This window comes from Coenobita brevimanus, chromosome 56 (assembly GCF_032717465.1).
Source record: "Coenobita brevimanus isolate Jiangsu-jjx chromosome 56, ASM3271746v2, whole genome shotgun sequence".
Classification (NCBI taxonomy): Eukaryota; Metazoa; Arthropoda; class Malacostraca; order Decapoda; family Coenobitidae; genus Coenobita; species Coenobita brevimanus.
This window is the reverse complement of record NC_137009.1, coordinates 36,602,205-36,627,163: the sequence shown is the minus strand read 5'-3', so window position 1 is coordinate 36,627,163 and position 24,959 is coordinate 36,602,205. Positions and strand designations below refer to the sequence as shown.

The window sequence follows — 24,959 nt, the reverse complement described above, 5'->3', positions numbered from 1 at the left end:
GTTGGTAGCAGGGGAGTGAAATGGCAGGGGACAGGGCGACTTGGAGGCGATTTGTTTGTGGCCACCCCAAATGGGATTGAGGCGTCTGGCAATAGATAGATAGATAGATAGAACACGACCTCTCCAGGAACCTAACCCTCGCGTTATTTGAGAGGTTACTGGTACTGTATCAGCATATAGATAGTACAGACACCTATGCTGATGAAACTGGGTCCAATGATATTTCTCCTTTTGCTTCAGCATGTCCGGTTAAGTCTGAGACCTTTAATACTGAAGGGATTAAGAAAGGCTATATCTAATTCTTCCAATTTGAAGTCTCTCCTAAGCTGAATAAAATACTATTGATAAGCACAAATAAATAAAGGCATCACTGTACTGAATAATGGTTAGCAAATGGACAAACAAACTACTCACTCTAACTCCTCCTGTCTTTTCTTTCTCTGATCTTCCTTTATCTTTTCCTTCTCCTCCTTCTGCTTAATCCTTTCTTCTTCCTTCTCCTTTTTCTTCTTCTCCTTCTCAGCCAGCTCCTCTTGTTTCTTCTTCTCTTTCTCCTGCCTCCTCATCTCTCTCTCCTCCAGCTTCTTCTGCCTCTCTTCTTCTTTTACTCTCTGTTTTGGGGTCAGTTTCTTCATGACTGGAGTGGTTTTTGGGACAGCAGTTGAGGTATTGGTCAATGATGATTTTGCATTTTCTCTTGACTCCTTTTCATCTTTGTCAATGTTCATGTCTTCATTATCTTCACTCACACATATCATGTCTGGTATATTAGTTTCCTTCTCATTCCCATCCTTACTATCTTTATCTCCAGCTACTTTCATCTCAACAGTGGTGTCCTCACTCACTTTCTTTTCTTCTGCTTGAGTTTCTTCCTTTGATTCACAGATTTTCACCTTCTTATTCTCCATGCTTCTCTGTCTGTCACCTTCCTCCTTTGATGCAGGACTGAAGAATTTGGTTATGGGCACTTTGCCAACAACTTCTGGAGTCTTCATTTTCCCTCTAGTGACTCTGCGACCGGTTTTGCCCTTGTTTGCTATTGTGGGAGTCTTTGTCTCATCTTTCTTCTCTGCTTCCTCTACCACATCTGTGCGCTTAGTTTCTTTTGCTTCACCTTCCTTCTTTGTTTCTTTACATGTACTTTCTTCATCTTCCTTCTTTGTTTCTTTACATGTACTTTCCTCACCTTCCTTCTTTGTTTCTTTACATGTACTTTCCTCATCTTCCTTCTTTGTTTCTTTACATGTACTTTCCTCACCTTCCTTCTTTGTTTCTTTATCACTTTCATCTTCTCCTGTACTTACTTTACTGGCACTTTCATCGTCAGTCTTCCTGACATTTTTATTGGCACTTTCTTCATCTTCCTTTGTCTCTTTACATGACCTTTTCTTATCTTTCTTCTCGGATTCTTTACAGGCACTTTCTCCGTTTTCTTTTCCACGAGTTTCAGCTGTGTCACCTTTTTTGCTGGACTCCTTAGTTTCCTTGCCTTCATCTCTTTCCTCCTTACTTACACCATCCTTTTCTTTATCTTCTTTGACAACTTCCTGCCGTGTGCCTTCATTATCAGGCTGATGTTCTTCCTCTTCACTTCCTTTGTCCTTTCCACCTTTCCTTTCCTTATTAGCTTCCTCATTGGCTACATCAACTGTTTCTTCACTAGAGTTATCCACTCCTTTCACTTCATCCTTGCTGCTATCTTCGGTCACTTGCTCCTTAATGTCTTTTGTCTTACTATCTTCACCACCATCTTTGTTTGTCCTCTTGCATTCCTTATCCTGCCTCATGGTACCTTTTTCTCTCTCTTCCTGTCCCCTTCCCTCATCTTGAATTTTAACTTCACTTGCTGCTTCCTTGCTATTCAAACCTTCTTCAGTTTTGTTGCCTTCCTGAGCTTTGTCATCATTACTTATTTTTGTATTTTTTATTTTGGGTTTATCATCATTCTCTTCAGCTAACTTTGACTTCTTCACCTCCTCTACTCTTTCAGTTTCTTGCACTCTCCTCTTGGTAGGTTTCTTTTCAATCTTTCCATCCTTTCCACATTGTATTTCTGGCTCTTCAGTTTTGTCCTTAGTTTCCAATTTCTCCTCATGTTTACATTCACTTTTTTTTAAAACCTCTTTGGTCTTTTTACTGGTACCGGTACTTTCTTTCTTATCATTTTCATCAGCTTCCTTTTCTTCTGCCTTGTCATTCTCGTCCTTTACCTTGCTATTTACAAATGCTTCAGTCTTCAGTTTCTCTTGCTCCTCCTCCTCTTCACTAGTCCACTCAACAGTCCTTAACTCTTTGTATTTACCATTAGATTTTTCCACTACTTCACTCTCTTCCTTCTTTCCCCGTAATTCAACCTTCTCTTCTGCATCCGTCTCCTCACCTTCAGAACTACTGTATGTAACTTCTTCCAGCTTTGTGTATTTTGCTTTACTATCATTCTCCATGTCTGCTACTTTAGACACCTCACTCGAGGTTGAGATTTCGGTAAGTTCATCCTCAGACTTTCTCTGTTTGCATTTTCCATTCCATACATCTGAGTTCTCCTCATCCTTGGATTTGGAACTTGCGGAGGATGTTGCTACTTCTGTCTCTTGGTCGTCATCGCTCTCCTCGTCTTCCACAGCTGCAGTAGATGTAGATATCTCTGCTTCTTGTGTGGGCTCCCTATACAGTGCTCCAAGCAACCTCCGTGTTGTCTCCAAAGGCTTCTTCTTGGAACGAGGTTGTTCACCATCATCATCAATGCTGGAGCTCACTTCTTCATCAGATAGAAGGCTGAGGGCAACAAATATCAATAATCAGGAAAGAAAAGAAGCAATAAACAAACTGGAAAAGAACAATGAAGTGTAAAAAATAAATATGCATTTGTCCTACAAAATGAATGGCAGTAATATTCTATAAATGAACAAAACATGAATTATTCAGAATCATCTCCTATCTTCTTACCTTTATTATATAATTAATACTGTACTCTGATCAGTATTGTACCTTAAAAAGCTTAAAAACATCCTGTGTTTGTTGACAGATGACACAAAACAGAGAATTTTAGAAATAAAAACCAGTTGTAGGCTTGAACTGCTCATTCACATTCAGAATAGCCGATATAAATTGTGGCCATAATCAAACTTCACACTCACACTGAACCATCCGGCTTCTTCTGGCTTCCATCTCTGGTCCCGGAGGTGTTCTTCTTTGGCCTCCCACGCTTCCTCTTTTCCTTCACTACCTTGGCCTTCTCCTTTGATGGCGGTCGCCCTCTTTTTCTCTTCTCCTTCATCACCTTTTCCTTTAGCGGGGGTCGCCCTCGCCTCTTCTTCTGGCTAGACTTTCCATCCTTCATCACCAGGTCTGTGGCCTTCTTCTCTGGGGTCCTGACAGTAGTGGTGCCATTGGGTTGTTCATTCTCATTGCGCGGGTTTTTCGGGGAGCTGCTGGATGCTCCCGACAGTCTTCTCTTCTTCTGGCTGGTGGGACTGAGTGTCTTCTGAGGTGTCTTGCTTACCGGCAGGAATGGCAAACGGCCTGAAAGACAACACGAACGGCATTATTTCAACCCATTCAATATAGTGATGTCCTCATTTTATACTTTGTACCAGTAGTGACGGTGGTAGTAATAATAGTTGCAATCCCAGGCTCATCTGAACATGAACCCAATTGATTGCAGGTCGAAGTTGCCCTCCTGAAGCTCACCATCCTCAATTCTGGGGGAAGAGGGCGATGACCGATGTATAACCAGGAAGTAGATCAGTCCAGTCATATCAATGGTGCCACATGAAGCCCCTCCTCTCCAGCACCATGTTATTCTTGTTATCTCCATACCAGTTTAGGGGGATATGACACTTGAGGGAGTTATGTACAGCCTTGATAAACCCATTAGAATACAAGACCATTCCTAAGTGAATAAATTTGTCTGGTAGCAGAAAGAATAAATTAAATGGGATGTCAACCAGATTCAGGTAGACTTTCACTGAAGCTGGTGCACTACTGATATTCTCCAGATGAATCTATTCGGGGGGGGGGGGTACTACTACTACTACTACTACTACTACTACTACTACCGTATACCATTTTCAGTCCAATCTGGGTGCTGGAGAGTGATACCTTCATGTCGTGGCAGCGATACAGACAGGGATTAATAACTTGGTTATACAGACATCTCTGTTATTTCTTTTTCCTCCCAAACAAGGAGGGTGGACTGCAGAATAGGAACTTAAGCCTGCAGTCCACCAGGTTCACATTTAGATGAGCCTCGGGTTGCACCTACTACTACTACTACTCTAACCTGGCCCAGATTTTAATTATTCTGCAGGTCAATTCATGAAGCTAAGCAGCAGGGGGGTGGGATGCTGCTTCTCTACATACTTTATACAGCAGTTCTTCATCACCAGGATCATATTTCAGTGTTAATATTGTTACCATTCAGCACTGAATATGGAGAGATGATAATTTTAGGCAAAATTACAGTTCAATATAGCCTTTAGTGGTTTCAGGGCTATCCAAACTTAAAATCCCATGTTCAGATTTGTACTCACATAAAAACTTAGTTACTGGCAATGTATCATATGAAACAGAAAACAAATCAGTTAACCCTCACCCAATAAGGAGAGTACTTCCTGAATGGTATGACTATTCGAACAGCTTTAACTATAACTCCTTTCAAAGATATTACAGCTTACACCATGAGAAGCCCTGGGCCTGAAAAAGAAATTTCCCTAGTCCCCAGCCATGTACACCTATGTCAGCACTATTTTTTGCACTTTCAACCTTAAAACTGGCTTCTTCTTTTTTTTGAAGGTGTACTGTACTGCTACATAAGGTACAAATTACTGTAATACTGTATCACACATACAGTATTTGCTTAACTATTATGCTACATATAACATCATGTACTACAGTACTATTGTGTCATCCATCTCAGCTCACATGCACTGACAAAGTTCTGTGCTTAGATGCATTAGTGAGCAATACTGTGCAACAATGATGGGTTGTGGAGGTACTGCAAACATCATACATGTTACTGTGGTGGTGAACCTTGACATTAAAAGGTAGGCAGGGCTAAATGGCAGCTAAGGTGATGGAAATGGCTGTGTGAATATAAAGCAGTCAAGATGCTGTACTAGATAGTCAATTAAACAGCCCTGTGACAGGAAGAATATACTTACTATACTGATATATGGTAAAAAATTCACATACTGCATCACAAATCCTCTCCCAGTGCAGGAAAATTACATTTTGTATAAGCTACAGTTGGATAACTTTGTTGCAGTGCAGCATGTTGTATGGCCTGGTGGTTTAGTGGATACATGTCTCACTAGCCATAAGCATGGGTCTGATCTCCAGAAGGTAACTAGGGGTGTTTTAACCATTAAGTGCCAACAAAGTGTATGTAGGTCATCTACCCATAAATGTTTTTTTTTTTTTTTTTTTTTTTTTTTTTTTTTTTTTTAAATAACAGAACGGAGGAAGGAAAAACAAATGGAGAAAAAAAAATAATCCATACACCAGATTACTGGTGTCCTCTGTTCATAAAATATCTGTAACAGTTAGACTTGAAGAGTTGTAGGTTGAAATTTGGAGGAAAACAACTCTGGGGAAGCGAGTTCCAGAGAGATGCAGTTCGGGGAATGAAAGAATTCTGATAGGCAGAAGTTCTGCAATATGGTTGAGTGACATTCCAGTCATGAGCGCTACCAGATGCCCGTGTAGCACGAGGGAAGGCATGGAGAGGTGGCACCATGGACGCAACTTCGTCTGAGCATTTGCCAAAAAAATATCTGTAAAATAATGCAAGGGAGGCAACATTCCTTCTTACTTGCAGGGGAGGTAGTTTATATGTAATGGCAGGGTTGTTAATGATTCTAACAGCTTTATTCTGAATTTTGTCTAGTTGCCTTAATGCAACCTCTCCACAACCATTCCACAAGGGTGAGCAATATTCAAGCTGAGAGCGCACATGACTCTTATAAATTATAGCTAACTGCTCATCGGCGAAGAAGTTACGGACTCTGTACAATAATCCAAGTTTCTTTGAGGCGGTTTTAGCAAGTGATCTGACATGAGAGGTCCAGCTGAGGGCACTGTTAAGTGAGACACCAAGAATTTCAATACTTTTGGAGATGGGAATATTAGTAGCACTGAAGGTAATGTACGAGTCTGGCAATAACTGTCTATTGGTAAACTGTATATATTTAGTTTTACTAGCATTAAAAGAGACAAGGTTGTTTTGTCCCCATTCACTGATTGTAGATAGATCTTCATTTATGGAGATGGCTGTATTGAGTTGAGAGGTAGAGATATTAGACTTTGTAAATGGATGTCTGAGTGTGAATGAACTATGTAGTGTTGAGTCATCTGCATATGAGTGAATGGGATTGTGAGTGACAGATAAGAGATCATTAATATGAACCAGAAATAGGGTTGGTGCCAGAACTGATCCCTGCGGCACGCCGGCGTTAATTGAGTGGAAATTCGAATATACATCATCTACTTTTACTCTTATTTTCCTGTCACTAAGATAAGAAGAAATCAAAGGAACAAAAGACGTTAGTCCATAGCAAGGGAGTTTGGACAGCAGGGAACGGTGCCATACTCTGTCGAAAGCTTTAGAGATATCAAGAGCTACTGCATGAGTTTCTCCAAAAAGATCTATTGATTGATGGATGGTATGTTCAGGTGACCCTATGGATACATGGGTTCTACATGTGGAGAATTCCTGTGCGTGCACATGCACACACACACACACACACACACACACACACACACACAAAGCAATACCATGGACACTTCATATGCAAGCCACTGTGTGGGGGTGCTCAAGAGAGGGGGAACCCTGACTGCTGAAACCTCCCAAGGTTAGTTTTTAGCAATTTTCTATTCCTTTAAAACTCTTCCATGTCTCTGTCTTATGTCTGCTTTACCTCTGTACAGCAGACTATACACCTAGGGAGCATACCTTTAGCTGGAGTCATAAATGGGTTATAGTGGGCAAATTGAGGTGTAACAGATCATGGTAAGTTTTCCTCACTATTACACAGTAGTTTAAAACTCTTTTAAAGTCACCATACAGCATTGTCTGCTTTACCTCCATACAGTAGGCTATGCCTTCAGGAAGCACAGCTGTGATGCAGTTGGGATCAGACTGGAGGGCTGAACACAACTAACACTTTAAGGAATTGTTGAACATAGAGGATGGAAGTAATGTGAGTATAAGTGGATGGTGAATGGCTGGGAGAAGGAGGGAGGTGAGAAGACAGGAAGAAATCAGTAGGATAGAAGTTGTGGAAGCAATGAAGAAAGTCAAATCGGGGAAAGCCCCAGGAATTGATGGAGTGTGTGGTGAAGTGCTGAAGCATGGGGGAGAGATAGTAGTAGAATGGATGTGGAGGATGTGCAGATTGGCCTGGGAGGAAGGTAGAGTCCTGGAGGATTGGAAGTCAGGTATAATAATTCCCTTGTACAAAGGAAAAGGGGAAAAAGAAGTGTGTGGTAATCACAGGGGCATTTGTCTTCTTGGTATAATAGGAAAAGTGTATGGTAGGATACTTATTGACAGAGTTAGAGAAAGAACAGAGAAATTAGTTGGAGAAGAACAGGGAGGCTTTAGGAAGGGAAGAGGTTGTGTAGATCAGATATTCATTCTTAGATCTTTAGTGGAAAAGTTTCTAGAGAAGGGAAAGAAGTTGTATGTGGCTTTCATGGATTTGGAGAAAGCATAAGACAGGGTGGATAGACAAGGATTGTGGAAAGTGTTAAGAATATATGGAGTAGATGTGAAGTTGTTGAATGCTGTGAAGAGTATGTATGACAGTGCTAAGGCTGCAGTGCGTGTGGATGGTGAACTAAGTGAATTTTTCTCTTTGAAAGTTGGGTTGAAACAGGGATGTGTCATGTCTCCATGGTTGTTCAATCTGTACACGGATGGGGTAATAAAAGAGGTACAAGGTAGGGTAGTGGATGTTGGAGTGGCCCTGGTGAGAGAGGATTGTGTTTGGAAACTCCCTGTACTGTTGTTTGCAGATGATACTGTGTTGTCGAATGAAGACGAAGGGGAGCTGCAAGGCTTGGTGGATGAGTTTGGGAGTGTGTAAGAAACGGAATCTAAAGGTGAATGTAGGGAAGAGTAAAGTGATGGTCTTTGAGAGAGGTGAAGTCAGTGAATGTACAGCGAGGTTGGATGGTGAGGCATTGGAAAATGAGTATGTTTAAGTACTTGGGTAGTGTGATGAGTATGGATGGAGGTTTGGAGGGTGAAGTGCTTGAAAGGGTACAGCAGGGAAGAAAGGTTGCTGGTTCTTTGAAAGCAATGATAAGAAACAGGGAAGTGTGAATGGAAGTGAAAGAGTTACTACATGACAGTATTGTGATACCAACTCTAACATACGGAAGTGAAGCTTGGACGTTGTTGGAAGGACACAAGTCAAGAGTGAGAGCAGTGGAAATGAGTTATTTAAGAGGAGCCTGTGGAGTCACCTGGAGAGACAGGCTGATGAATGAGGATATAAAGAAGCGTTGTGGTGTGGATGTGGATGTTATAGGAAGCGTTATGAGGAACACACTGAGGTGGTTTGGCCATGTGGAGAGGATGGAGAGTGAAAGACTGACGAAGAGAGTGTATGTGAGTAAGGTGGAGGGGGGAAGAGGGAGGGGGAGGCTGATGATGAGATGGAGGGATGGGGTGGAGAGGTATATGAGAGAGGGGGGTTTGAGTTGGGAGCAGGGCAGTGAAATGGCGGGGGACAGGGCGACTTGGAGGCGATTCGTTTGTGGCCACCCCAAACGGGATTGAGGCGTCTGGCAATAGATAGGTAGATAGGATCTCCACTTCTATGGTACCCTAGGTCAACATTTTACCCATGCATCCACAGGGTCTTTTGTATTTGTATTAATTATGTGGAAATTTTTGTCTTTTGGGAGCTTGTTTTACCTTGCTCAATGGCAGAAAAAGATAGTAGCATGGCCCAACATTCTTACTGTGCCAATTCATGACTAGTATCATAGTGTTTATATCTTTTACAGCTGAACATTATGAATAAATAAAATTCTATGATGAATGCTCAGAGTACTGGTATAGACTGGCATCATCATTTTCTAAATTACTTTGGAGATTTCCTAATGCCTCTTCCCTAGCAATTTTTCTGGACATATCTCAAACTATCCTACTGCATGGTACTCATGCAAACAAGGTAGATAGATATTAAAGTAATAAAAAAATATACATGAGAATGCTTTGGTGTACGTGTACTATGTAAAATAGCAGGAGGTAGTAGAAAGCCTCCTGTGCCATCCAGATTATGGCATCCATGACCTGAGTGTTGTTGCAAGCTGGGCCGGCATCCACCACTTCAACCCAATGACCACACCACCACCAGTCACTGCTCTACACTACTTACTCTGTTTCAGCTTCTTCACCTGGGGGGTGGCTAAGCTTGGCTTCTCAACTTCACCAACTGTAGAGGAAAAAATACAGAAATGAGGTCCAGCTATTAGCTATCAAGGTAACATTAATTCCAAAAATCTTTCTTTAGTCACAATCTCTGTTCCAATGCTCGTTAACCCTTACAACTTAAGGATTATTTATCTAATCAACTGGCTTCTGCAGGGTGTAGTGTGAAAGCTGCATATCCCATGCCATGCCCTGAATATGCTCCCAGCACTTTAAGCTGTTCAGTAGAGAAAATGGTTTTCAAAGGAAAAACATTTGGCTAGGCACTCCCTACTAAGTGACCCTATCAACTCAGCTCCTGCAGGTCCCCTGAGCATACTACCCACCACAGATGTCATGTGATGTCCTCCTCTTGTTTACCGAAGTGTTCTTCCTATACACTCAAATACTGTGTAGTATGGAGAAGACGAGAAGGGAAGAGAGGCCAGAGATCAGGGGGAGAGATGTGTGGCACTACACCCTTCGAACCAGCAAGGTCTATATGCTAAAAGCCACCAGTTTATTGGCTTCTTTAGAGTACTGGACGATCACGCCTTGTTATACAATGAGACTGCATTGAGCGAAAACCCACTGCATAACAATATTGTCGAGAAGCAGGAGTGTTAGCTGGGTGGTACTGGAAGGTTCCCAGTGGTTCTTGCGTTTTCAGTTACGAGTCAGAGTTGCCAGAGAGCCTGCTGTTGTGAGCAGAGGTATTTTGTAAAGTTATGCATTAATTTTTATTCGCTGCCTCTCTATAATGTTTTACTTGGATGACCATGTAATATTCAGATTTAATTTCAGCTTGTATGCAAAAGCACTTAGAGTGCTATGTAATGTAAGAAAGCTCTGGAATATTTTGGCTGTCTCCGACATGGAAAACTGTTGTTGCAAGGATCATGTACCAGAACATTCAAGTTTCGAGCAAGGTTATAAAAGGATGGGGGACAGAATAGAGTTTCAGTTTAGTTTTACTTGTGACCTTGTGAAGTTAGTGTAGCTCTGGAGTTGTGAAGCAGACAGTGTAATTACTTGGAAAATAGGGACAACAAACATGAGGAGCCTGTGCTGATTTTGTGTGCACTGAAAGGCTGACTCTACGAAAAATGATTCACTAAGCAATGTTCTTCCTATAATGAACTACTGCTGTTGGAGCTTTTTGCAGTGTGGGATGAGGACATAACAATATCATATAATGGGGTCAATATGTCATGGGTTCAATAGAGGAAAAAAAAAAAAAAAAAGTCTGCCCTTGGTGTTCTCAGTAGCTTTCTACTAGGAGTAGAATCCTTGCCACACATCATTTCCAAGTCACATGTTTCACTGTTTCAAACACAAAAAGATATCACTCTACTTAGCAGTATTTGGCAATGGCAATGGTGTTTCAAAGGCCTAGCAAGCATGAAATGGAGTAAAAGGAAAATAATCACAGACAATGTAAACACTGGGCAGTCATCTTTGTTCAAACATCTGACTGTCTGCTTGCATGGGAAACACCGTCCATGCACAGAATTGTCATACGCAGTTAGTTTTCACTTTTGAAGGCTCCAACATGCTTGCACGAGTCAGCCTTGGTCACCTAACAGCAGGGCCGTGCAGAGACTGTTGGAGGGGCAGGAGCTCAAAAGTTAAAAAGGGGCACATGGAGCATGAATTTGAGAAAGGATGCAAAAGCATACCTGACTATAACCGGTTGAATTGTAGCAACCCATATTCATAAAGATAACATCGAATCACAACATACCACATCATTGTTCATACTCAAATTACTCATGTATAAATTAGTAGACAGAGGCCAGTAATAATAAAAATTCATATTTCTGAAATCTTAAATGTTTATTGTTTCATAATCCATCCTGCATTTATTAACAGACATCATAGACATGAATGTTGTTTTCATAATTATTTTATAATGTTATTATTTACCCCTGGGGGTAGGGGGGTTTGTCAAGAATACTCCCCCAGTATCCCTGCTTGTCGTAAAAGGCGTCTAAAAGGGTTGGCGGAGGGTTAGTGCCCCTCCCCGGAAAACAACTAACTAAAAAAACAAACAATAAGCCTCGGACAAGGACTGACCAAACGTTGACGACCAAGGACCGGACAAAGGACATTGCAATTGGAACGTGGAATGTAAGGGGAGCAAATGATGAAGTGAAAGAGAGAGAGATTGTCCAGGTGCTTGAGGGTGTGAAAGTGGATGTATGTGGAATAACTGAAACAAAATGGAGAGGAGAAAGTGTGAGAGAATGGGAGTATGGATGGGGTATATGTTCAGGAGTAGGTGAGAATGAGAGGGCAAAGGAAGGAGTATGTATAGTTGTGAGTAAAAGATGGAAGAGGAGCATAAGACAGTATGGATCAGTTGGATCAAGGATTGTGTGGGTAAAGTTGAAAGTTGGAATACAAATGTGGGCGATTGTGTGTGTGTATGCGCCAACACAAGATCGTGCTAGAAGAGTGAGAGAAGAGTTCTGGACAAATGTAGAAGTGTGCATGGAAAAGTTTGGAAGGAATGATAGAGTGTTTTTGATTGGTGATATGAATGGTAAAGTTGGGAATGTGAAGGTGGATGGAATAGTTGGTGAGTGGGGTGCGCCTGCTGAGATAGATGAGAATGGGAGTGCGTTAGTGGACATTTGTGCTGGGAGGGGGTTGGTGATAGCCAATACCCTCTTCAGGCATAAAATGATCCACAGGTATACATGGCGAGTGATGAGAAGGGTGGGTGGTGAATTGAGTGAAAGGAAGGCAATGATTGATTATGTGTGTGTGGATGAAAGGATGCGAAGATGTATATTGGATGCAAGAGTTTATAGAGGTTGGGGGAGTGGACTTTCTGACCACTACTTGGTGGTGGCCAGAGTTAAAGTTCAAGTAAGATGGAGGAATAGAAGAAGGGAAAGACGAGAGGAAGGAGTAGTTGCAAGGAGAGTGGAAAGGTTACAAGAGGATGAGAAAAAGGCAGAGTATAAGAGAGAAGTGGAGGAACGATTGGGCAAATATGAGTTGGAGCAGATGGGGGACGTGGAAGGTATGTGTAGAATATTTACAGAAGAAATATGTGCAGCATGTGATGTGGTGTGTGGAAGGAAGAGAAGACGGAGGGGGGTGCAAGGAACAGCGTGGTGGACTGAAGAGGTGAAACGGGCTGTGGCACAAAAGAAGAAAGCATACAATGAATGGATGAGAAATAGGGGCGTGGAAGAAGTTGAGAGGCGGAAGAGAGAGTTATATGTAGAAAGAAAGAGGTGAAAAGATTAGTAAGAGAGAGTAAGAAGAGAGTGGATGAGGAATTTGGAAAGAATTTGAGTGTAAAGTGGAGGGACTGTAAGAAAATGTTCTGGAAAGAGGTGAAAAGAGTAAGACAGGGTGGAAGTGGAATTAGCAGGGGAGTGAAAAATAAAAATGGTAGATTACTAGTGGAGAAGGGAGAAAAAGTGAGCAGATGGAGAGAACACTTTAAGGAATTGTTGAACGTGGAGGATGGAAGTAATGCGAGTATATGTGGCTGGGGAATGGCTGGAAGAAGGAGGGAGGTGAGAAGACAGGAAGAAATCAGTAGGATAGAAGTTGTGGAAGCAATGAAGAAAGTTAAATCAGGGAAAGCCCCAGGAATTGATGGAGTGTGTGGTGAAATGCTGAAGCATGGGGGAGAGATAGTAGTAGAATGGATGTGGAAGATGTGCAGATTGGCCTGGGAGGAAGGTAGAGTCCTGGAGGATTGGAAGTCAGGTATAATTATTCCCTTGTACAAAGGAAAAGGGGAAAAAGAAGTGTGTGGTAATCATAGGGGCATTTGTCTTCTTAGTATAATAGGAAAAGTATATGGTAGGATACTTATTGACAGAGTTAGAGAAAGAACAGAGAAATTACTTGGAGAAGAACAGGGAGGCTTTAGGAAGGGAAGAGGTTGTGTAGATCAGATATTCATTCTCAGATCTTTAGTGGAAAAGTTTCTAGAGAAGGGAAAGAAGTTGTATGCGGCTTTCATGGATTTGGAGAAAGCATATGACAGGGTGGATAGACTAGGATTGTGGAAAGTGTTAAGAATATATGGAATAGATGGGAAGTTGTTGAATGCTGTGAAGAGTATGTATGATGGTGCGAAGGCTGCAGTGCGTGTGGATGGTGAACTAAGTGAATTTTTCTCTTTGAAAGTTGGGTTGAAACAGGGATGTGTCATGTCTCCATGGTTGTTCAATCTGTACATGGATGGGGTAATAAAAGAGGTACAAGGTAGGGTAGTGGATGTTGGAGTGGCCCTGGTGAGAGAGGATAGTGTTTGGAAACTCCCTGTACTGTTGTTTGCAGATGATACCGTGTTGTTGAGTGAAGACGAAGGGGAGCTGCAAGGCTTGGTGGATGAGTTTGAGAGAGTGTAAGAAACGGAATCTAAAGGTGAATGTAGGGAAGAGTAAAGTGATGGTCTTTGAGAGAGGTGAAGTCAGTGAATGTACAGCGAGGTTGGATGGTGAGGAATTGGAAAATGTGAGTACATTTAAGTACTTGGGTAGTGTGATGAGTAAGGATGGATGTTTGGAGGGTGAAGTGCTTGAAAGGGTACAGCAGGGAAGAAAGGTTGCTGGTTTTTTGAAAGCAGTGATAAGAAACAGGGAAGTGAGCATGGAAGTGAAAAAGTTACTACATGACAGTATTGTGATACCAACTCTAACGAACGGAAGTGAAGCTTGGACGTTGTTGGAAGGACACAAGTCAAGAGTGAGAGCCGTGGAAATGAGTTATTTAAGAGGAGCCTGTGGAGTCACATGGAGAGACAGGCTGACGAATGAGGATATAAAGGAGCGTTGTGGTGTTGATGTGGATGTGATAGGAAGCGTTATGAGGAACACACTGAGGTGGTTTGGCCATGTGGAGAGGATGGAGGGTCAAAGACTGACGAAGAGAGTGTATGTGAGTGAGGTGGAGGGGGAAAGAGGGAGGGGGAGGCCGAGGATGAGATGGAGAGATGGGGTGGAGAGGTATATGAGAGAGGGGGGTGTGAACTGGGAGCAGGGGAGTGAAATGGCGGAGGACAGGGCGACTTGGAGGCGATTTGTTTGTGGCCACAACAAACGGGATTGAGGCGTCTGGCAATAGATAGATAGATAGATTAATGTAACTAAATGTAAATGATTAATGAGAGAAAGATTAGAGATTAGAGGTCACTAAGGTGTGTGTGTGTGTGTGTGTGTGTGTGTGTGTGTGTGTGTGTTTACACATCACAGTGGCATCTTCTCTTGCAGTTACAACAGCAACTTCCTGTTGCCCATGCTCTTAAAAATATCAATGACTTCACTAAGGTTGACTGGAATATCCTTTTCAATCACAAGTAAAAGAAGCTCCGACAACCCCTCCTCTGTGCAAAGGGTGCGAAGTTTTGTTTTCACCAGCTTCAGTTTTGAGAAAGAACGTTCCACAGTAGCTGTAGACACCGGAAGGGTGCCGTAGGTCTTCAGCAGCTCAGTCTACTACTACTACTACTACTGCCAGACGCCTCAATCCCGTTTGGGGTGGCCACAAACAAATCGCCTCCAAGTCGCCCTGTCCCCCGCCATTTCACTGCCCTGCTCCCAACTCAAACCCCCCTCTCTCATATACCTCTCCACCCCATCCCTCCATCTCATCCTCGGTCTCCCCCTCCCTCTTCCACCCTCCACCTCACTCACATACACTCTCTTCGTCAGTCTTTCACCCTCCATCCTCTCCACATGGCCAAACCACCTCAGTGTGTTCCTCACAACGCTTCCTATCACATCCACATCAACACCACAACGCTCCTTTATATCCTCATTCGTCAGCCTGTCTCTCCACGTGACTCCACAGGCTCCTCTTAAATAACTCATTTCCACTGCTCTCACTCTTGACTTGTGTCCTTCCAACAACGTCCAAGCTTCACTTCCGTACGTTAGAGTTGGTATCACAATACTGTCATGTAGTAACTTTTTTACTTCCATGCTCACTTCCCTGTTTCTTATCACTGCTTTCAAGGAACCAGCAACCTTTCTTCCCTGCTGTACCCTTTCAAGCACTTCACCCTCCAAACCTCCATCCTTACTCATCACACTACCCAAATACTTAAACGTACTCACATTTTCCAATTCCTCACCATCCAACCTCGCTATACATTCACTGACTTCACCTCTCTCAAAGACCATCACTTTACTCTTCCCTACATTCACCTTTAGATTCCGTTTCTTACACACTCTCTCAAACTCATCCACCAAGCCTTGCAGCTCCCCTTCATCTTCACTCAACAACACAGTATCATCTGCAAACAACAGTACAGGGAGTTTCCAAACACTATCCTCTCTCACCAGGGCCACTCCAACATCCACTATCCTACCTTGTACCTCTTTTATTACCCCATCCATGTACAGATTGAACAACCATGGAGACATGACACATCCCTGTTTCAAACCAACTTTCAAAGAGAAAAATTCACTTAGTTCACCATCCACACGCACTGCAGCCTTCGCACCATCGTACATACTCTTCACAGCATTCAACAACTTCCCATCTACTCCATATATTCTTAACACTTTCCACAATCCTTGTCTATCCACCCTATCATATGCTTTCTCCAAATCCATGAAAGCCGCATACAACTTCTTTCCCTTCTCTAGAAACTTTTCCACTAAAGATCTAAGAATGAATATCTGATCTAAACAACCTCTTCCCTTCCTAAAGCCTCCCTGTTCTTCTCCAACTAATTTCTCTGTTCTTTCTCTAACTCTGTCTATAAGTATCCTACCATACACTTTTCCTATTATACTAAGAAGACAAATTCCCCTATGATTACCACACACTTCTTTTTCCCCTTTTCCTTTGTACAAGGGAATAATTATACCTGACTTCCAATCCTCCGGGACTCTACCTTCCTCCCAGGCCAATCTGCACATCTTCCACATCCATTCTACTACTATCTCTCCCCCATGCTTCAGCATCTCACCACACACTCCATCAATTCCTGGGGCTTTCCCCGATTTAACTTTCTTCATTGCTTCCACAACCTCTATCCTACTGATTTCTTCCTGTCTTCTCACCTCCCTCCTTCTCCCAGCCATTCCCCAGCCACTTATACTCGCATTACTTCCATCCTCTACGTTCAACAATTCCTTAAAGTGTTCTCTCCATCTGCTCACTTTTTCTCCCTTCTCCACTAGTAATCTACCATGTTTATCTTTCACTCCCCTGCTAACTTCACTTCCACCCTGTCTTACTCTTTTCAGCTCAGTCAAGTTAGGAAAACCACATGTGCATTGTTTTCTTTGACCACTGTAAGAATAGATGTCACACTGATGGGTGAGGGGCATGAGTATGATGCATGGAAGACCTTAAGTTCTGTCTGCAATTTGTCTATTTCAATGTTATAGAACTGACAGAGTTTCTTCACAGCTTGCAGTGCTTCTGTTGGAGGATTTGCTGTTTTCCAGTTCTCTGGAACTGTCAGGCTGTGGAAAGCATTTAGGATTTCCCAAGTGGAGTTATCTTCTCCTTTAAAGCATCTCCGAAGCTCATGTGTCATTGTGTCCACAAAAACGTAATACACTTTAACACGATAGTAGTCTTGCAAAGTAGGGAAAGTGTGATCAACAGTAGCTGTTATGGCAGTGAACTTGTACTTAGCTGGCATTTTCCTCCTCCTAGCTTGACCAGGAATCTCAGTTGGAGGGTCCAGGCCCACTGATGCAGCCTTCTCTGTAGCCTGTTTAAACATATTATCAAACTCCTCCTCTGTTCTGCTGTGCGCCAGTCCCTGTAAAACTCCATTAACAACTTTGTATGCTGCACCCAGGTCCATGTCTTTCTGCTGCAAAGCATTAGAAGCCATCGCAGTTACCTGGAAGATTGGACAGGTGATTTCCAAACACAGGAAGAATTCAAAGTTGATGCTCTTGAGTAGAATCATTGCATCACCTGCTGAAGAGTCAGGAGGGTCTTGCTGTGTCATTTCCTCAAGAAACTGCATGACAGCTGGGAGGACCTTCCTCAGAGTGCAAAGGGCTGTTTCTCTGCAGGCCCACCGCGTGTCTGACAGCTTCTTTAGCTCCAGTGGACGCTGATCAGGGTACATCGTCTTCTGCACTTCAATAAATGCAGAGTGTCGTTTGGATGAGTTGGCCACAAAAGCATAAAGTTTCTCAACTAAGTTAAAGAAGCTGACAAAACAGATGTTCGACTTTGCACTTTCAACTAACACCAGATTAAGGCAGTGTGCCTGGCAGTGTACGTACAATGCCTTTGGATTTCTTTTAAGGATTCTTGACTGAAGTCCGTTAAAGCGTCCGCTCATGTTTGCAGCACCATCGTAACCTTGACCCCGGATGTTTTCCAACTTCAGATTATTTTCTTCAAGTAGAGCTATCACTAAGTTTTCAAGAGAATCTCCCCTTGTGTTATGAATGTTACACACCTGAAGAAAGCGCTCATTGATTTTCATGTTATGCACATACCTAATGACAAAAGAAACCTGTTCAGTGTGTGCAGCATCTGTGGTTTCATCCATGAGAATTGAAAAGATTTTGCTCTCTTGGATTTCTTTCTGGATCACTCTTTTTACTGATATGGCCAGAGCTCTAATCATATCATTCTGACTTCTGTTAGAGAGGAGTGAGACAAGAGGTCTTTTAGCAGGTCCTTGCTTCTGTTTTACCGATTCTAAGTGCAATTTAATTATACTGTCATATTTACCAAATAACTCTACCAACTCTATGAAATTACCTCGATTTTGGCTTGACGGGTTCTCATCGTCTCCTCTGAAAGGCATGCCCTGTCTTGCCAGGTAAAGTGTGGTGGCTAGTAAACGGGACAAGATTTCTCTGTTTTTTTCTCTTTCCCAGTCTTTAGCAGCTTGTGATGCACGGTCACCCATTTCGAAAGCTGCCTCCAGTGATCTCTTTTTTTAATTGTTTCACCTCACCATACTACACATGTGTGATTCTGAGGCACTGTGATCTTTAATTATATCAAGAGCCTTTCTCCACTGATTAACTCCTTCTGATTTCCATGTTTTCCGGCTTGTGTATTTTTCTTCACTCAAAAAAAGACGGCAGCTGAAACAAAACATTGTGTCAAGACTTGGGGAGTACTCTAGCCATGTGTTGTTCTCATACCATTTCTTTTGAAATGACCGCCCTTTTTCATTTTTTGGAAAGGATGAGAGTACTGGTTGACAGGGTCCGGTACTGTTGCAAAACTGAATGAAGGAATCATCACATTTGATGTTATGTTGTTGGACATGGGCAGGATCATTTGGGTGGGTAAGTTCAAGCAGGTGTGAGAATGTTTGCCTCCCTCTGGTATCTGCCTCCTCCTGGCTTGCTGCTCCCTCTACCTCCACAGTTTGTGTAATCTGTAATTCAGGCTCTGCCTCTCTCACTCCAACATCTTTCTCCTGGATAGCTGTTTCCTCTACCTCAACATTCTGTGTGGGCTCAATAACCTCTGACACCCTTCCAGGCCTTCCTCCAGCCTCTGTCTCCTCCTGGCTCTCTGTTTCCAGCAAGCTCTCATTTCTCTGATGCACAGTGTCTTCTTCTTTCTCTCCTTCCATTCTCTCATCTGATTCATCATGACTCGCTCCCAGTCCATCTAGAAACAAGGTACAATCTGCTGTTACATTGTCTATCGTGAATGGTGGGATAATTATTAATTGGTATTGTTATTGAGAACAACATTGAAACTGTGTGTAGTGAGGCAGGATGGAGGGTGTAGTGAGGCAGGATGGAGGGTGCAGTGGGGCAGATGGAGGGTGTAGTGGGGCAGATGGAGGGTGTAGTAGTCTGTGACTCTGCAATGTAAATAGCTAGCTGGTACAAGTAACTGTTATTCAGGCTAACAGCAGCTCTCTGTGTTGCGTGATCTCTGGCAGCCTCCCTATTTAGTTCCTTAACCCTGAGGTCACACTCAATGACCTTGTCACAGGTAACCACAATTAATATACCTGTCACTTTTTATTACTCTTCTTTCCTTTTCAGGTGGCTTTACACTAAGTAACAAGCCTAATGGATTCCTGCACACCAGGAAACCATTTGCAACGCTGGGTGGTAACTATATAACCACCCATACGTGTCAACAGGTGGGCTGGTGGAGGGTTTGTGCCCCTCCCTGTAAAACATCTAACTTAAAGCCAAACAGCCACCCCTTACGAGATTATGGTGTCTGGCTACAGATATAGACAGAATTTCGATATTATTGCGAAACAGTATAAATTTTCTTTCACTGTTCTACTTTTTAATCACATAACGAACAACCGTATAATGAGACCCAACTGTACAATGACTGGAGGATACAAATACAGTAAACCCTTGATATAAGCTACTGGAGTGTATTGGTGTTGTGATGAGGAGAGGTAGATTGAGGTGGTTTGGACATGTGGAGAGGATGGGGGATGATAATTGGGTGAGGAAGGTGAGAAGTGTTAATATTGGGGGTGGGGTTATGAGGGGTAGACCGAGAAAGACATGGGACAAGGTCATTAAGTGTGACCTTAGGGTTAAGGGACTGAACAGGGAGGCTGCAATGGATCGTGCAGCATGGAGAGCCGCCATTAGGTGACCAAGGCCGACACATGCAAGCATGTTGGAGCCTTTAAAAACGAAACGAAACGAAACAACCACCTTGAGCTGGCCGAATGTTATGTTCAATTAATGAATTTTCATTGGTAAAAGAATGGATGTCTGGGAAACACCGCCCTCCCCATCCCTGCTTGTCTCCCTCCCCCATCCCCATCTCCCACCCAGTCCCTCCGCCCCCCTCCACCACTGTTTGTCTATTCCCCATCCCCCAACCCTCCCCCACCCCATTTGTCTCCCTTCAGTCCCCCCTCCTTCTCGTCTCCCTCCCCATCCCCCTGCCCACCCCCATCCCCACTTGGTGTGCTGCCAGCTTCCTGCCTGTCAGTTGCCCTGAAGCATCTCAACACCACACACTCCACCACCATACCTCCCTGCAAGTGATGTTTGATGTCTCATTCTTTTGCAATAGTATTGTTTATGAAGATAATAACATTACCTATGGTGTTTCTGTGTCAGTCTCTATGACTGAGTAAGGTATTTGAGAGTTTGGGTTTGGGCCTAGAATGCATCTCTGGCTTTTCTTCAGTATCTTATGGTGAATATTGCTTTGATATCTGACATACTCACTGACAGAACACTCCCACCAGTACACAACACTGCCGGATACTGGGGCAGGGGTACCAATGAGTTTGTTATATCGAGGGTGTACTGTATATGACCTGTTGGAAGAATTTCACATGCAGCATTTCTAATTGCATTGTTTATAAAGCCTCCAACATGCTTGCACGAATTGGCCTTAGTCGCCTAATGGTGGAACTCCACACAGCTTGATCTCTGGCAGCCTCCCTATTCAGACCCTTAGCCCTGAAGTCACACTCTATGATATCCCAGGTTTTTTAGGGGTCTGCCTCTTGAAACCCTACCTCAGACATTCACCCTTCTCAGCTTCCGCATCCAATTTGGGTGCAATATAACTTGAAACTTTTATCACCCCCCCCCCATCCTTTTTATCAACTTCCTTTAAAAAAATCTCTCTTCATCATAGTTTTGTAACCTTCCCCCTTTCTAACTTAGTATTGTTATCAGTGCTTTACTGGCTACTTCTCTTCCGAGTTATCTGACTGTATCCCTACCCCGTTACAACAGACATCCCAAACCTGTTTATCACCCCTTTCTGTCCAGCTATAATGCATGAGTTAACTGCTATTCTGTCTCTCATGGACAGTTACCTGCAAATGTTCTGTTCCTCTTCCTGCCCTTTGGTAACTTTTTAATATTACAGTACATCAATCTGGGTAGTTAAAAGTCTATCTATCTATAGCCCGACGCCCTAATCCCGCAAAGGGTGGCCGCAGACAAAACGCCTCCAAGTCACTCTGTCACCCACCATTTGACTCCCCTCCCCCCAACTCACCCCCCCCTCCCTCATATACCTCTCAACTCCATCCCTCCACCTCATCCTCGGTCTACCCCTCCCTCTCCCTCCCTCCACCTCACCTACATACACCCTCTTAGTCAGTCTTTCATTCTCCATCCTCTCCACATGTCCATACCACCTCAGTGTATTTCTCCTAATCTTCTCAACCACATCCACATCTACCCCACAACGTTCCTTCACTTCTTCATTCGTCAACCTGTCCCTCCACGTCACTCCACATGCTCCTATCAAGTAACTCATTTCCACTGCTCTCACTCTTGACTTGTTCCCCTCTTGCAAGGTCCACGCCTCGCTTCCATATGTCAGGGTAGGGATCACAATACCATCATGCAGTGACTTCTTAACTTCCATACTCACCTCCCTATTTCTCATCACTGCTTTCAGTGTGCCAACAACCTTCCTTCCCTACTGTACCCTTTCACGTACTTCATCCCCCAAAGTTCCATCCTTACTCATCACACTACCCAAGTACTTGAATGCACTCACATTCTCCATATCCTCACCATCCAACCTCACTGCACACTCTGTGACTTCATTCCTCTCAAACACCATAACTTTACTTTTGTTTACATTAACTTTCAGCTTCCTCCTCCTACACACTGTCCCAAATTCATTCACCAAACCTTGCAACTCCCATTCATCTTCACTCAACAATACTGTATCATCAGCAAACAGCAACACCGGAAGCTTCCAAATCTCACCCTCATTCATTAGGGCCACCCCCACATCCACTGCCCTACCTTGTACCTCCTTTACGACCCCATCCATATATATATATTAAACAGCCATGGAGACATTACACACCCTTGTTCCAGTCCCACATTGAGATCAAAGAACTCACTCAGCTCACCCTCCACTCGCACCGTAGCCCTAGCTCCCTCGTACATACTCTTCACAGCACTCAACAATTTCCCCTCCACTCCATATATTCTTAATACCTTCCACATACCTTTCCTATCTATTCTGTCATAAGCTTTCTCCAAGTCCATGAAGGCAGCGTACACTTTCCTTCCCTTCTCTAGATACTTCTCCACTAAACATCTTAGAACAAATATCTGATCTACACACCCTTTTCCCTTCCTAAATCCCCCTTGTTCTTCTCCAACTAGCTCCTCTGTAATATGCCTAACCCTATCAATGAGTATTCTACCATATATTTTACCAGTCACACTAAGAAGGCAAATACCCCTATGGTTACCACATACTTCTCTCTCCCCTTTTCCTTTGTACAGAGGAACAATTATACCTGATTTCCAGTCCTCTGGAACCCTTCCCTCTTCCCAAGCCAATCTACACAACTTCCATATCCACTCCACAACAATCTCACCCCCATACCTAAGCATTTCACCACACACTCCATCAATTCCTGGGGCCTTTCCCAGCTTAATCTTCTTCATCGCTTCCACTACTTCCGACCTACTGATCTCTTCCTCCCTCCTCTCATCTCTTCTTCTCCCAGCCATTCCCCAACCACTTATACTCACACTGCTCTCACTCTCTACATTCAACAAATCCTCAAAGTGCTCCTTCCATCTCCTCAATTTCTCTCTCTTCTCCACCAACAATCTATTATTCCTATCTTTCACTCCCCTACTATTTCCCCTTTCACACTGCCTTACTTTCTTTACCTCCTTCCAAAACAATTTCTTACTCTCCCTCCATTTCACACTCAGATTCCTCCCAAACTCTTCATCCACTTTCTTCTTACTCTCCTTCACCAGTCTCTTAACCTCCCTTCTCCTGCTCACATATACCTCTCTCTTCTCTCTCTCATCTTCTCCCCTACCAGTATATATTCAAGTAACCATACAGATATAGTGACTACATTCAACTTCAACCAGTCTAATATAATGTTTTGTTTAGTGAAGGTAATGAAGAGGAATGGAAATTTTGCAGGGAACTGTACATACTGTAACTAGTCAACTCTGAAACTATCATCCTCAGTCTACCCTTGCCTATGATCTTGTCTTTTTTTTGTGCACTATCTAGGTATCTCATAAAAACTGAATATTGATTTTGGCACCCTATTATTAAGTATTCTTTGGGAAGGGCAAATTACTGAAGATCAAATACCCCTAGTTTTATCTACAATGAAATAACTGTTTCTTCATTTACCTCCAAATACATTACAATTTAAGTTCAACTTGGGTCAATTTTCAGTAGTTCACATCACTCAATTTCATTTTTTTTTCTGCTTGATTTTAGTGTCATTTTAATGAATTTGAGCTTCATTTTTTCGGGGGAATCACAAATTTTGGAGATAAGGCCTACCCAAGACAAAATATACCAGTACCTATTTTTGAACAGTTAAGGAAGTGATGGTCTCTCCGACTGGCTGTGTTGTTTACTGACCATCACTCCAAGGCATCTGTGTATCCCATGTCAAAGCAATGGGAAACTTAACGATTTAACCACACCTAACCAAACCAAATCCAACCTAACCTAACTTATATTTGACAGCCAGCTTTCAAATGTTAAAAATGTGCATTAGGAACGTTAAATATGGCCGGCTACTTGCAGATGTCGGCAGAGATCTGAGGTAATTAAATACAAGACTTTCACATTTAATTTCCAAAAAACAAGTTAATATTGGAAATGGTTCAAAATAATGTGGTCTACAATGTGGCTGTGTCAGATTTCCTGGACTGAAGGATATGAACGAACAAAGACTGACTTCAATTTGTTCATACACTTCCAGATTCTTAGTTTACTTGCTAATCCTTCATCAAATTCCCCATCTACATCCAGCATGACTGTGAAAATTTGGTTTTAAACTATAAATATATAACCTATAATACGCTCTTGCAGTAAAAAAAAAATATATATATATAACAGGCATTTACACTAATGTGCTTGTAGCTGTGTTAGCATTAGCAGCTGCTTCAGTCATTTCAAATTTTTTGCATTGTCAAGATAAAATCAAATGGGTGGGGGCTATACTATTGTTAAAGAGCATTAGTTATTCACCTTACAAACATCATTCAGGATGTTAATGAATCTTGTTGCAGGAAACATATAGCTACCATTCTTAAAGCAAACCACGGCTTAATTATCTAGACTTGCTTTGGTACGGGAGAAAGGACCGGAAGGGTTAGGGACCTGGAATGGGGGGGGGGGATGGGCATCATCGACTGTTTAATGGAACAATTTTTTTGTGGACTGTAAACAAACCAACAATTTCCCCCCCCCCGCATATACATCACATAACACAGTAAGTATTATGAAACAATACAGTAACTTTACCTATGTTGAATAAACAGTACGTCCCTGAATCCTAAAGATCGCCCCTGGGCAGGTCATTTCAACATCCAAGGACGAACGCGAACAATCTCACAAAACTTCCTTCTTATACAAGAATAGCATTATAAAAATACAATTCCCATGTGCTGACAGGTACCACGCACACTCACCAATCTGGCATTCATCCTCCATTGCAGGTAATTGATCTGCAACTCCACAAAACTACTATTAACTTTAAAGAGGCAGCTGGACACAACCTCTCCACTTCGCCACCCCTTGTCAGCTGTTTGAGCGCGCCAACAATTCGCGGGAAGGCCGTTCATTGGTTCCTTTAAGCGGCCAA

General features: G+C 42.7%; 2 protein-coding genes across 2 annotated transcripts in view; both read right to left on the bottom strand.

Moving 5' to 3' along the window:
* LOC145401769 (uncharacterized) overlaps positions 1-1,070 on the bottom strand; it is a 28,115-nt gene extending 27,045 nt beyond the window's left edge. Inside the window, exon 1 of the mRNA XM_080273947.1 lies at positions 415-1,070. Coding sequence (XP_080130073.1) covers positions 415-995 — 581 coding nt within the window. The 5' untranslated portion in view covers positions 996-1,070. The remainder of the gene's footprint in view (positions 1-414) is intronic.
* A 230-nt stretch (positions 1,071-1,300) lies between these two features.
* LOC145401707 (uncharacterized) lies at positions 1,301-24,879 on the bottom strand. The gene is made up of 5 exons (XM_080273888.1): positions 24,787-24,879; positions 9,390-9,446; positions 3,138-3,522; positions 1,610-2,775; positions 1,301-1,332 (listed from the first exon to the last, which is right to left on the bottom strand). The coding sequence occupies exons 1-5, from the start codon at positions 24,806-24,808 to the stop codon at positions 1,301-1,303; spliced, it is 1,662 nt and encodes a 553-aa protein (XP_080130014.1). The 5' UTR covers positions 24,809-24,879.
* Positions 24,880-24,959: the final 80 nt, after the last annotated feature.

Bases quoted from the DNA above. Each gene is read 5' to 3' on its own strand.
- LOC145401707 (XM_080273888.1), bottom strand. From the start codon at position 24,808: ATGGAGGATGAATGCCAGATTG. The intron at 9,447-24,786 runs GTGAGTGTGCGT...TTTCCTCTACAG, and splicing joins GGAGGATGAATGCCAGATTG to TTGGTGAAGTTGAGAAGCCA. The intron at 3,523-9,389 runs GTAAGTAGTGTA...GTTGTCTTTCAG, and splicing joins GGTGAAGAAGCTGAAACAGA to GCCGTTTGCCATTCCTGCCG.